Source organism: Pristis pectinata, chromosome 33, assembly GCF_009764475.1.
Source record: "Pristis pectinata isolate sPriPec2 chromosome 33, sPriPec2.1.pri, whole genome shotgun sequence".
Lineage (NCBI taxonomy): Eukaryota > Metazoa > Chordata > Chondrichthyes > Rhinopristiformes > Pristidae > Pristis > Pristis pectinata.
This window is the reverse complement of record NC_067437.1, coordinates 20052854-20065008: the sequence shown is the minus strand read 5'-3', so window position 1 is coordinate 20065008 and position 12155 is coordinate 20052854. Positions and strand designations below refer to the sequence as shown.

The following is a 12155-nucleotide window of genomic DNA, read 5'->3' as shown; positions in this document are numbered from 1 at the left end:
TTTTTTCCTGTTATGTCAAACTCTAAATCAGTTTGTTCCTCACTCTGTCTGTCTGTGTTTAGACTGGGGCACAACAACCTGGGAGATTCGGGAGTGAAACTGGTGTCTGCGGCTCTGAGGGACCAGGAGTGTAAAATACAGAAATTGCAGTAAGTCCCAGATTGAGAGAGATTGTGCTTACAGTCACTGGGTGTCTGACACTGAACATTACTGTGGTCAGTAATTGTGTTACTGATAAACCGTGGGGATTTGCACTGTCTCCTGTGTCTCTGTCCCTCACCCTCACTCTCTCTCATCTCCAGGCTGAGGGAAGTCGGTCTCACAAGTTCTGGTGCCAAGGATCTCATCTCCACTCTCAGTACAAACCACTCACTGAGGGAGCTGGACCTGAGTGATAATAACCTGGGAGATTCAGGAGTGAAACGGGTGTCTGCGGCTCTGAGGGACCCGGAGTGTAAAATACAGACTCTGCGGTAAGTCCCAGACTGTGAGTGATTGCGTTTATTGTCACTAGGTGTCTGACACTGAACATTAATGTGGTCAGTAATTGTGTTACTGATAAACCCTGGGGATTTGCACCATCTCCTGTGTCTCTGTGTCCCTCACCCTCACTCTCTCTCATCTCCAGGCTGAGGGAAGTCGGTCTCACAAGTTCTGGTGCCAAGGATCTCATCTCCACTCTCAGTACAAACCACTCACTGAGGGAGCTGGACCTGAGTGATAATAACCTGGGAGATTCAGGAGTGAAACGGGTGTCTGCGGCTCTGAGGGACCCGGAGTGTAAAATACAGACTCTGCGGTAAGTCCCAGACTGTGAGTGATTGCGTTTATTGTCACTAGGTGTCTGACACTGAACATTAATGTGGTCAGTAATTGTGTTACTGATAAACCCTGGGGATTTGCACCATCTCCTGTGTCTCTGTGTCCCTCACCCTCACTCTCTCTCATCTCCAGGCTGAGGGAAGTCGGTCTCACAAGTTCTGGTGCCAAGGATCTCATCTCCACTCTCAGTACAAACCACTCACTGAGGGAGCTGGACCTGAGTGATAATAACCTGGGAGATTCGGGAGTGAAACTGGTGTCTGAAGCTCTGAGGGATCCTGAGTGTAAAATACAGAGACTGTGGTAAGTCCCAAACTGAGATTGTGTTCACAGTCACTGTGTGTCTGACACTGAACATTAATGTGGTCAGTAATTGTGTTACTGATGAACCCTGAGGATTTGCACAGTCTCCTGTCTCTCTCACCCTCACTGTCTCTCTCTCTCTCATCAGGCTGAGGGAAGTTGGTCTCTCAGATTCTGGTGCCAAGGATCTCACCTCCGCTCTCAGTACAAACTGCTCACTGACGGGGCTGGACCTGGGATCAAACTTACTCACAGACCAATCTGTCCCCACTCTCCGCCACCTCATCCTGACCCTCCTGAGTCTGGAGCAGATCGGGTGAGTGTGTGTTCATGTTTAATGTGATTAAAATATCAGTGGTTCCGTGGGATTTTCTGGTGACATTTGTCTGCAAGTGTTGTTGAAACATTAATCCCAGTTACTGACACTGATGTGTAATCTGTTTATTTCCTCTTTATTCTTCACTGTTTCAGGCTGCAGGAGAATCAGTTCAGTTTAAATGGACAGAATCAGCTGAAGTCGCTGCAGGGAACCAGATCCGGACTGAGTGTGTCGCTGTAAACGTCCCAATGTACAGACATCCCCGCCCATGGGAAGCAAACATTTTTTTGGCCGGTTTCCCGCCCTCGCCTTTAAACACATGAGCGATCCTGGTTTAAGTCCCAATGGCTGGAGCAGAGCGCGCACCCCTCCCGCTGTGGCATCGGGGGAGTCCTGCTGACATGCGACTTGGATGCCCCCAGTGGGGCCCTGGGGGATTACACAGACATGAAGGTCCCAGGACAGTCTGGGACATGTGTGATCGCATTCAGTGTCTGGGGTGGGGCTCAGTCTGGGACACGAGTGATGGCATTCAGTGTCCCAGGTTGGGGCTCAGTGTGGGTCACCGGGTTAGGAACCTTCCTGGCCATGTTGCTGAGGGGGTCGGGGTGGAATATTTCCTCCATTCAGCAGCCTGTGTACATAGCAACAATAATTTGTAAAATACCTCAATAGATAACCGCAGACCCGCAGCGTTCTCGTACACGGCCCGAAGTGTGATTTATAATCAGTATGCTGTTAATTTGAGTGAAGACAGAGAGCATCCAGCAACTCCTGGTGCGGAATGACGTTGATAAAAGGGGCTGATTGTTTAACCTGCCACTCATTGTCACATGTCTTAATCGTGCATGAATTGTAACTAGGTTATTTTACCCGCACATCAGAAAGTTACTCTGTTTAAGTTATAATCGGCAAAATGAACTCAATAAAGCATGGAGGTTAAGTTCTGAGTTCCTGTCTTGGTGTCTGTCCTGATAAAAATGAGCAATCAGATACCACAGCGGCACATAGTGCCTGTTTTGCGGAACGCGCCCAACGCTGCCAAAACAGCAGAGTGCAGCACAGCATAAGCCCAGAGCATCCCTCACCAAAAGAACACCAGCAGTGCACTGTAACATCAGCCACAGCGTCCCTCACCGACAGAACACCAGCGGTACAATGTAACATCAGAACGAGGGGACAGAAAGAAGGGAGAGAGGGAAGGAGAGATAGAGGAGATGACGGAGACAGGGAAATAGAGGTGATGGGAAGTGGAGAGAGATGGGGAGATAATGGAGAGAAAGTAGGAGAGAAGGATGAGAGAGGTGGAGGGGAAAGGGGAGAAAGTTGAGGGGAGGGTGGGAAAGGGGTTTCGAATGTGAGAAACGAGGGGGTGAGCGATGGACAGATGGAGGGAGAGGTGAGTGAAAAGGAGATAGAGGTGAGGACTGAGGGCAGATGGGGAGGGAGCAGTGGTGAGACGGGGGTGGGGGAGACAGAAGTGAAAGAGACCTAAAGCAGGAGAGACAAGAAGCTGAAAGGGGAGAGGGAACAGAGAGAGCCAGGAGAGGGTGTTGTGGGAAAAGGTTCTTCTGGGTCTCAAAAGCAGAGGTATAAAAACACATTCTTTTTAAAATCCAAAGACAAACACAGAACCAGAATGATGGGAGCGAATGCACACTCACGCACGCACTCGGGTAATTGCAAAACGTGAGGGGAGTCGCAATGGGGGTGAAGTGTACACACATGAACACACACACAGAGTAAGCTAGTTATAAATGGTCAGGGGAAAACGCAATACGGTGCCTGAACCCCTCCCTGTCTCTGGGAGGAGCAACTGCTCTACGCTACTGCGAATCTACTTAAAAATGCCCCTATAGATGCACACACTCTTAGTGGTCACTTGACATGGTTTTGACCCTGGCAGCAATTGAGAGAGAGAGAGAGAGCCACACACATGGGCATCCTTTATCGTGCTGGACAGCTGGGTGGAGCTAGCTCAGGTAATTCAAGTCCAATGGGTCGTGGCCAGGTAGGAGAGGTGTCACGGGGACCAATGGTCAGAGTGTGCTGCTAAATGGCTGGGTGGGGCTAGACCCTGATTGACGGTGGTGTCACTTTCGACCAGTACTCAGTGGTGTCACATGACAGCCATGACCTTTCACATTACAAAGGGGAGAGTTGAATAGAGAGGGAGGGAGACGTGGAGACAGGTATCGGGGCCAGAGGGAGTTCAGAGACGGAGACTGGTAGAGGGGAGGAGTGTAGGGGCCAGAGTGGTTCACAGAGACTGGGGGGTGGAATGGAGGGCCCGAGGGATTACAGACATGGTGAGTGGTGTAGGGGTCGGAAGAGGTTACAGACACGGCAGGGTGCAGGGGCAGAATGGAACACGGAGACGGGGATAGTTGTTCAGACCGGAGGATGTCACGGAGACTGGGAGGGGTGTAGAGATAGGAGGGGGTCACGGAGACGGCGAGGGGTGCAGGGGCCGGTGTTGGCCACAGAGAGAGGAAGACGTACGTGCGGGGGGTGGGGGTTACAGAGATAGGGATTGTTATAGGGCGATTTATGGGGAGAAATAGTGAGGGGTGTTGGAAACGGAAAGTTTACAGAATTAGGGAGGGGTGCAGAGGCTGGAGGGGATTATAGCGATAGGGTGACTTATGGGGTTTGATGGGTTTACAGAGATCGGAAAGGATGTCGGTGGGGAGGGGGTCACAGGGAGAGGAAGGGTCGTAGGTGCCGGAGGGGGAGTTTACAGATACAGAGAGGGGTGTAGGGACTGGAGGGGGTTACAGAGACTTAGAGGGGTGTAGGGGCCAGTGGCGGGTCACAGAGACGTGGACGGTTGTAGGGGCCGGAAGGGGTTACAGAGATGAGAGGGGTGTTGGGGCCAGAGGGGGTTACAGAAATGGGGGGGGGGGGGGAGTTTAAGGATACAGAGAGGGGTGTAGGGACTGGACGGGGTTACAGAGACGTGGAGGGGTGTAGGAAATAGGAAGTGTTGTAGGGTCTAAAAATGTCTAAGCCTTGGCAGTGTGACTGACTGGGGTTCTGAGTGTTAAATCTGGCATTAACTGTGTTCGTGCATCAGGGTGTTTTCCAATCATCATGGGACCTAACAAGTACGTAGGCAAACCTGTTCAGGATGCAGTCGGAGCAGCTTCTCCAAGACCTTATAAAGGTTTATAAATCCATGAGGGACATAGATATGGTGGAGGATCATAGCATCTGTCCCCAGGCTGGGGAGCCGACAGCTGGAGGGCAGAGGTTTTGGGTAAAAGGGTAAAGATTTCAAAGCGACCTGAGGCGCATGTTTTCCACACAGAGGGTAGTGAGTCAATGGAACGAGCAGCCTGGGGAAGTCACAGAGGTGGGTACATTCACAACATTTAAAAGACGTCTGGACAGGTACATGGATAGGAAAGGTTGAGACGGATATCGGTCAAATGCAGGCCAATATGATGAGAGCTCAGGCAGGCAGCTTTGTTGGCATGGACAAATTGGGCCGAAGGGCCTGTTTCCGTGCTGGATAACTGTAAAATATGTCTGATCAGTTTATTGTCATATACGCCAGGGTGCAATGAAATTCCTTGCTCGCCTTTGCCATCATTTCCTCTTCTTTTCTGCTGGATTTTGGGGATGTTGATTCAGGGAATCCCCTGACTTTCAAGGATCTGGAGTTTGGGAATCCCTGGATTTTAGGAATTCCCTTGGATTTTGAGTGTATGGAGTTTGTGATTCCCCCTGGGTTTTGGACACTCACTGGATTTAGAGAATTCCCCCTGGTTTCCTGGGATATGTGGTTTGGGAATCACCCTTGACTTTTGGGAAATGGAGTTTGCTGGTCACCTGGAGGTTGGGGATCTCGATTTTGGAAATTGGAAGTTTGGAAGCCGTTTGGATTTTGAAGGATCCTGTAGATTTCGAGAACCATAGATAACAGAAATCTCAAGTATTCCCGATTTTTGTGAGCTTCCCTTAAACTTCGGGGGAATCCCGATCACTCCTGACTTCCGGACATTCCCCTTCACTCCCCACTTCCCGGGCAGAGGAGCCGGGTGAGGGTTGGGGCTTCAACCTGGGACCATCTGCGCAACGGGAATATTTCGCCCGGTCCGGGACTTGTCGACTTCTCGGGAGTTTGACAGAGAGGGGTCCCCCGTCCACTGCAGCCAATCAGGAGTCCGCATGGACCGTCCCGCACTCGAGTTTCTCCCGACCTCCCGCCGGCAGCAAATCCTTAATTTTTGATGGTGGATGCAAAGCCGATCCCTTAATCCTGCACAAATTCCCGACTGGAAGTCAGAAAGTTCCGTGGGTTTTTGTTCTGCAACACTCTCTGTACCTTGTTTCCGAGACCATCCTGAACTCCCAGCCCCGTTTCTTTCCTGCGATTATCCCTGAATCTCAAGGAAACTAATGCTGCCTTTCTGCCCCCTACTAGATTGTCAAAGAGGGAGTTTCTGGTCCCCGCACGGATCCAGAGCTTCACCGCCACAGAAGACGTTGGAAAAGCCTTTCGATCGGAGGGGTTTCAGGAATTCGGTTCCATGCAGGGCGCCCCTCCCGGTCTCCCTGCCCGTCCCACTATCCACGGGTTCTGACCCGGGACCGTCCCTCGTTTCCATTACCGAGGTGGGGTGGAGGGGGGAAGTCTGGCACGGATCTCCTGAGCTGCCGTCGGTGTCCACCAACAGCTGACTGCAGGATTCACATTGGGTGGAGCCTCGGAGCTGGAGGGAGAGAGGCGGTGAAGGGGTCTATGTGGGATAGGGGCGGAGAGGGGAGGTGGTGTGGGAGAAGGGCGGTAAGGAGGGCGGCGGTGTGTTAGAGGGGCGGTGTGTATGGAAGGGTGTGGGAGAGGGGCGGTGAGGGAGGGGTGTGGGAAAGTGTCGTTGACGGGGAGGGGTGTGGCAGAGGGGCGGTGATGGGCCGGTGTGGGAGAGGGGCGCTGTGGTGGGAGGGGTGGGATGTGTCATGGTTACATCCCGTAACCACTCCCCTTTTTTTCTCCCCTTCCCACCCTCCTTTTCTTCCCTCATCCTTGTGGCCCCTCCCCTTCTCTTTCCCCTTTCCCCGCCTTTATGTCCTGCCCACCTATTCCCTTTATTCCATGCTCCACTGCCTACTGCGACCGGATTCTTTCTTCTTCAGCCCTTTGCCTCTACTACCTGTCACCTCTCAGCTTCTCATATCTCCACCCTCCCCACCCACCTACCTTCCCCCTATCTCCTGAACTCACCTATCCCCTGCCTGTGTGTGCTCCTCCCCCTCCCCCTCCCCCACTTTCTTATTCTGGATTCTGCCCTTTTCCCTTCCAGTCCTGATGAAGGGTCTCAACCCGACATGTCGGCTGTTAATCTCCCTCCATAGATGCTGCTGGACCAGCTGAATTAGAACCATAGAACCATACAGCACAAAACAGGCCCTTCGGCCCACCATGTTGTGCCGTCCATCAAACCACCCTCACACTACCTAACCCTTTCTTCCCGCATATCCCTCTATCTCACATTCCTCCATATGCCTAGCCAACAAACTCTTGAACCTGTTCAATGTATCTGCCTCCTCCACCACCCCAGGTAGTGCATTCCATGCACCAACCACTCTCTGGGTGAAAAACCTCCCCCTGATATCTCCCCTGAACCTCCCACCCATAACCTTAAAGCCATGCCCTCTTCTCTTGAGCATTGGTGCCCTGGGAAGGAGGCGCTGACTGCCTACTCTATCTATTCCTCTCAATATTTTATATACCTCTATCATGTCTCCTCTCATCCTCCTTTCCAGTGAATAAAGCCGTAGCACCTTAAGCCTCTCCTCATATTCCATACCCTCTAATCCAGGCAACATCCTGGTAAATCTCCTCTGCACCCTCTCCAACGCCTCCACATCCTTCCTATAATGAGGCAACCAGAACTGAACACAGTACGCTGTGGTCTAACTAGAGTTTTGGAAAGCTGCATCATCACTTCGCGGCTCTTAAACTCAATCCCACGATTTATGAAAGCCAACATCCTATAGGCCTTCTTAACTGCTCTATCCACCTGTGAGGCAACTTTCAGTGAACTGTGAATATGAACCCCCAGATCCCTCTGCTCCTCTGCACTGCCAAGTACCTTGCCATTTACCCTGTACTCTGCCCTGGAGTTTGTCCTTCCAAAGTGTACCACCTCACACTTCTCCAGATTGAACTCCATCTGCCACTTGTCAGCCCAGCTCTGCATCCTATCAATATCCCCCTGTAAGCTCCGACAGCCCTCCACACTATACACAACACCACCGATCTTCGTGTCGTCTGCAAACTTACTAACCCAGCCTTCCACCGCCTAAGTCATCTATAAATATCACAAAAAGTAGAGGCCCCAAAACCGATCCCTGCGGGACACCACTAGTCACTGCCCTCCAATCCGTGGGCACTCCTTCCACCACAACCCTCTGCTTTCTACAGGCAAGCCAATTCCTAATCCACACAGCCAAGCTTCCCTGAATCCCTTGGCCTCTGACCTTCTGAAGAAGCCTACCATGAGGAACCTTATCAAACGCCTTACTAAAATCCACATAGACCACATCCACCGCACTACCCTCATCAATCTTCCTCGTCACCTCCTCAAAGAACACTATCAGGCTTGTGAGGCAAGATCTTCCCTTCACAAAGCCATGCTGGCTGTCCCTAATCAGTCCATGATTCTCCAGGTGTTCATAGATCCTATCCCTTAGAATCCTTTTTAACAGCTTACCCACCACAGACATGAGACTCACCGGTCTGTAATTTCCCTGGACTATCCCTACTACCTTTTTTGAACAAGGGGACAACATTCGCCACCCTCCAATCCTCCGGCACCATCTGCGTGGACAACGAGGACTCAAAGATCTCCCCCCTTGCCTCTCGAAGCAGCCTGGGGAATATCCCGTCAGGTCCCGGAGATTTATCTGTCTTGATATTCTTTAACAACTTCAACACATCCTCTCTCTTGATATCTACAACCTCGAGAACATTACCCTTACCAGCACTCCCTTCCACGTCAGCAAGACCCCTCTCCTTGGTGAATATCGAAGAGAAGTATTCATTGAGAACTTCTCCCACTTCCAACACCTCCAGGCACATTCTCCCACCTTTGTCTTTAATCAGACCTACCTTTACCCTAGCCACCCTCCTACCCTTCATGTACGTGAAAAAGGCCTTGGAATTTTCCTTAACCCTACTAGCCAATGCCTTTTCATGTCCCCTTCTAGCTCTCCTCAGCCCTTTCTCAAGTTCTTTCCTCGCTACTCTATATTCCTCACGGGTCCTGTCTGAACCTTGCTGCTTACACCTTATGTATTCTACCTTCTTCTCCCTAACTAGTTCTTCCACCTCTCTCGTCACCCACGGTTCCTTCACCCTGCCATTCCTTCTCTGCCTCACCGGGACATATTTATCGCTAACATTCTGCATAAGATCCCTGAACATCGACCACATTTCCATGGTACATCTCCCTTCAAAAAGGACACCCAATTTACAATCCCAAGTTCCCTCCTTATGGCCTCATAGTTCGCCCTTCCCCAATTAAATATCTTCTTGTCCTCTCTGCACCTGTCCCTGTCCATGACAATTTTAAAGGTTATGGAGCAATGGTCACTGTCCCCCAAATGCTCACCTGTCGCGGTTCATTTCCTAAAGCTAGATCTAGCATGACATTCCTTCTAGTCTGCCTGTCGACATACTGCATCAGGAATCCCTCCTGGACACTTTTTACAAATTCCATCCCATCTAAACCTTTGGCACTAAGCAGGTTCCAGTCTATATTTGGGAAGTTGAAGTCTTCCATTATAACAACCCTGTTATTTTTGCTTCTCTCCAAACACTGCCTGCCAATCTGCTCCTCTATATCTCTACTGCTACCGGGGGGCCTATAGAACACTCCTAGTAGAGTAACTGCTCCTTTCTTGTTCCTTACTTCCACCCAAACGGACTCCAGAGATGATCATTCTACAACATCCATCCTTTCCACAGCCATAACAGTGTCCCTGACCAGTATCACCACCCCTCCTCCTCTTCTCGCCCCTTCTCTCTTTTAAAACACCGAAAACCAGAAATATTCAATATCCACTCCTGCCCCGACGTCAGCCACGTCTCAGTAATAGCCACAATATCATAGTCCCCCATACTTATCCACGACCTCAATTCATCTCCCTTATTCCTGACGCTTCTTGCATTTAAGTAAACGCACTTCAGTCCATCTACTTTACTACTTTTATAGCCTGTATTCTGCTTCTCTTTCCCCAAAGCCTCTCTACCTGTTTGATCTAACTTTTCCCCATCCCCTTCTTCCTCTGACCTACTCCTCTGGTTCCCTTCCCCCTCACAAACTAGTATAAACCCTCCCGAACCACCCTAGCAAACCTAGCCGCGAGGATATTGGCCCCCTTCTAGTTCGGGTGTAACCCGTCCTTTAATTCGTCCACTATCTTGTGTGTATTGTTGAGTAAAGTTCAGATCCGTTTGATAATAAGTAAACAAACCACAGCTTTATCAGTTGATGCCCCCACGCCCTGTTCCCTGATTCAGGGCTTGTTCTAAATCACGCGCTGTATTGTGCAATTCGGTTTGTTGGAACACGTTCCTCGCCTTTGTTACCTCCGTGCCTGGTAACAGTGATTGTGCTTCCCTCAACTTTCCTATCTGCGCTTCATAAGAAACGCCATGAGCTGTGGCCCGATGTGATATTACGCCTCAGTTTAATAATATTGTTTACCGCATAATTCGTTTATTGCCCAACAATAAACACTAGAGGGAGAACAACAGAGATCACTCTAACGTCTTCGGCCTCCAGGAACCAATGAAAGACCGCAGTTGGCGCAGAGAACTCTCGCCAACTGCGAGAGTATTTGAAATCATCTTTTCTCTTGCACACTGCCTGTTCCTTTCCCCAGATCCTGTCTGCACACATTCAGATTGTAGCTGCGTTATTCGAGGCATCAAGCCTTCTATCGAGCAAATCTAATCCCAGTGTCCTGACTGGATTATTATAGTTAAGAAGCATCCAGTTTTTTTTTAAAAAGCACATGTTCTTCCAGATCCAGAAAGCTACACAATATACTGACAACATTGAACTGCTGGACATACCAGAAATACTGCCGTGACTGGTGAGTTTATTAAAATGCTCTAATGTTGCCCTTACCTTGTACTGAGCTCCTGGTTCCAGCGAATCCGAGCACCTGAATTTTATGGGTGTTAACAGTAAGTGAACACACTCTGGGTGAGGTTCAGTTGATAACACACTCACAAACCTGGACTTCAGCCTCATCAGCACAGACCTCCACACCCTGATGCCTAACGCTTGTATTGAACCACGCAAAGACTCATTCAAGCAAATAGTTCTGACATGTTGTTCGATCCAAAATTACTGTTTCAGTGCACGGTGACAATACGGTTCTCTCGACACTTTTGTCTGTTCCAGAGAACAGTCACGACACGCATCCTTGTTGCCGTCGTTTTGATTTGTTGTTCACCTTGCAACCCGTTTATTGTCAGACTATAAACCCCAGCGACAGCTGAGGACAGGGATCGCTGTTGGTTTATTGGACAGAGACAGCAGAAGGAAGGGCACTGTGAACGCTGGTGAAACGTTACACATTTGGAATAACCTTTTATTTTGAACACTAGACATTCCTTTCTCCAGATTTAACTGTGGACCCGCTGCTTGCGGCTACTCCAATCTGGGCGTCAGACCATTGACAAAGGTATCTTCAACAGTTGTGCCCAATTGGACCATGACACAATGGGCAATGCAGCAACTGTGCCGAGATCATCATCTCCTGGAGATAACCACGTCTAAAGTCCACAGCAAGATAAGAATGTCCTTCACCTTCAGTTATGTTTTCACTTACTGGAAATGTTACCATTGACCTTCTTCCCGTTGGTGTATTTCCCTGACATCACATTTATTTTCCAGATACATCAACCGTTTCTTGTTAGTCAGTGATCGAAAACCCCTGACATGAAATTCACTGGGTCTCTTTTTTGTCAGAAGTTGCTGCTGGCATATTGAATAAGGAGCAGGACATTCGGCACCTCAATCCTGCTCCACCACTCACTGTGATCACGGCTGATCTGTCGGTGATCTCAGCCCCTCATTCACATAAATACCAGCGGTTACACTCAAGTGCTTCCTCGTCGATCCAACACCAGCGCATAAGTTCAAGTCACCTCTAATTCTTCTAAATCAGCAAAAACAAGCCAAGGTTGACAGATATGTCCTCACAAAACAACTCACAAAGTCCAGGTATCTCTCCACTGAACATTCCTTGAACTACTACCGACCTATTCACGTCCTTTCCAACACAAGGAAGCCGACACCGCATGCAGTGATCCACAACAGGTCTCACCAACAGCCCATATACTGGCATCATCTCCCCACGTTTACCCTCACTATAAACGGCAACGTGGGCAGTTTTACGAATTACTTCCTGTACCTACTCACTGAAGGGGAATCGTAGATGGCAAGATAGTGTCGATCTCGCCAGACAAAGAATAAATAGACAGAAGCCTCGGTTCATCCCATCCGGGATCAGTAAACCCCAGAGTGTGGAAGGGTCAGCGTCCTACTGCTGGACGCACTGAGGTGGGGACGGTTCGGGGCTGCGGGAAGCTCCCATCTCCCCAGCTTTTGCTCTTTATTCCTAACTTGGCGGAAAGTGTGGCATTTTCAATAACACCTCCAACAGCACCAGGTTCCCGCGGGACTTG

At 49.9% G+C, this 12155-nt stretch overlaps 1 protein-coding gene across 11 annotated transcripts in view; it reads left to right on the top strand.

Moving 5' to 3' along the window:
- LOC127585522 (NACHT, LRR and PYD domains-containing protein 12-like) overlaps positions 1-2394 on the top strand; it is a 36604-nt gene extending 34210 nt beyond the window's left edge. For 8 of the 11 annotated variants that reach the window (XM_052043052.1, XM_052043048.1, XM_052043049.1 and 5 more), the window contains 6 exons: positions 63-149; positions 303-473; positions 629-799; positions 955-1125; positions 1274-1441; positions 1597-2394. In XM_052043052.1, the coding sequence (XP_051899012.1) occupies positions 63-149; positions 303-473; positions 629-799; positions 955-1125; positions 1274-1441; positions 1597-1684 (856 nt within the window). In that variant the 3' untranslated portion in view covers positions 1685-2394. The remainder of the gene's footprint in view (positions 1-62; positions 150-302; positions 474-628; positions 800-954; positions 1126-1273; positions 1442-1596) is intronic. The other 3 variants (XM_052043054.1, XM_052043053.1, XM_052043055.1) reach the window with 3 other exon arrangements.
- Positions 2395-12155: the final 9761 nt, after the last annotated feature.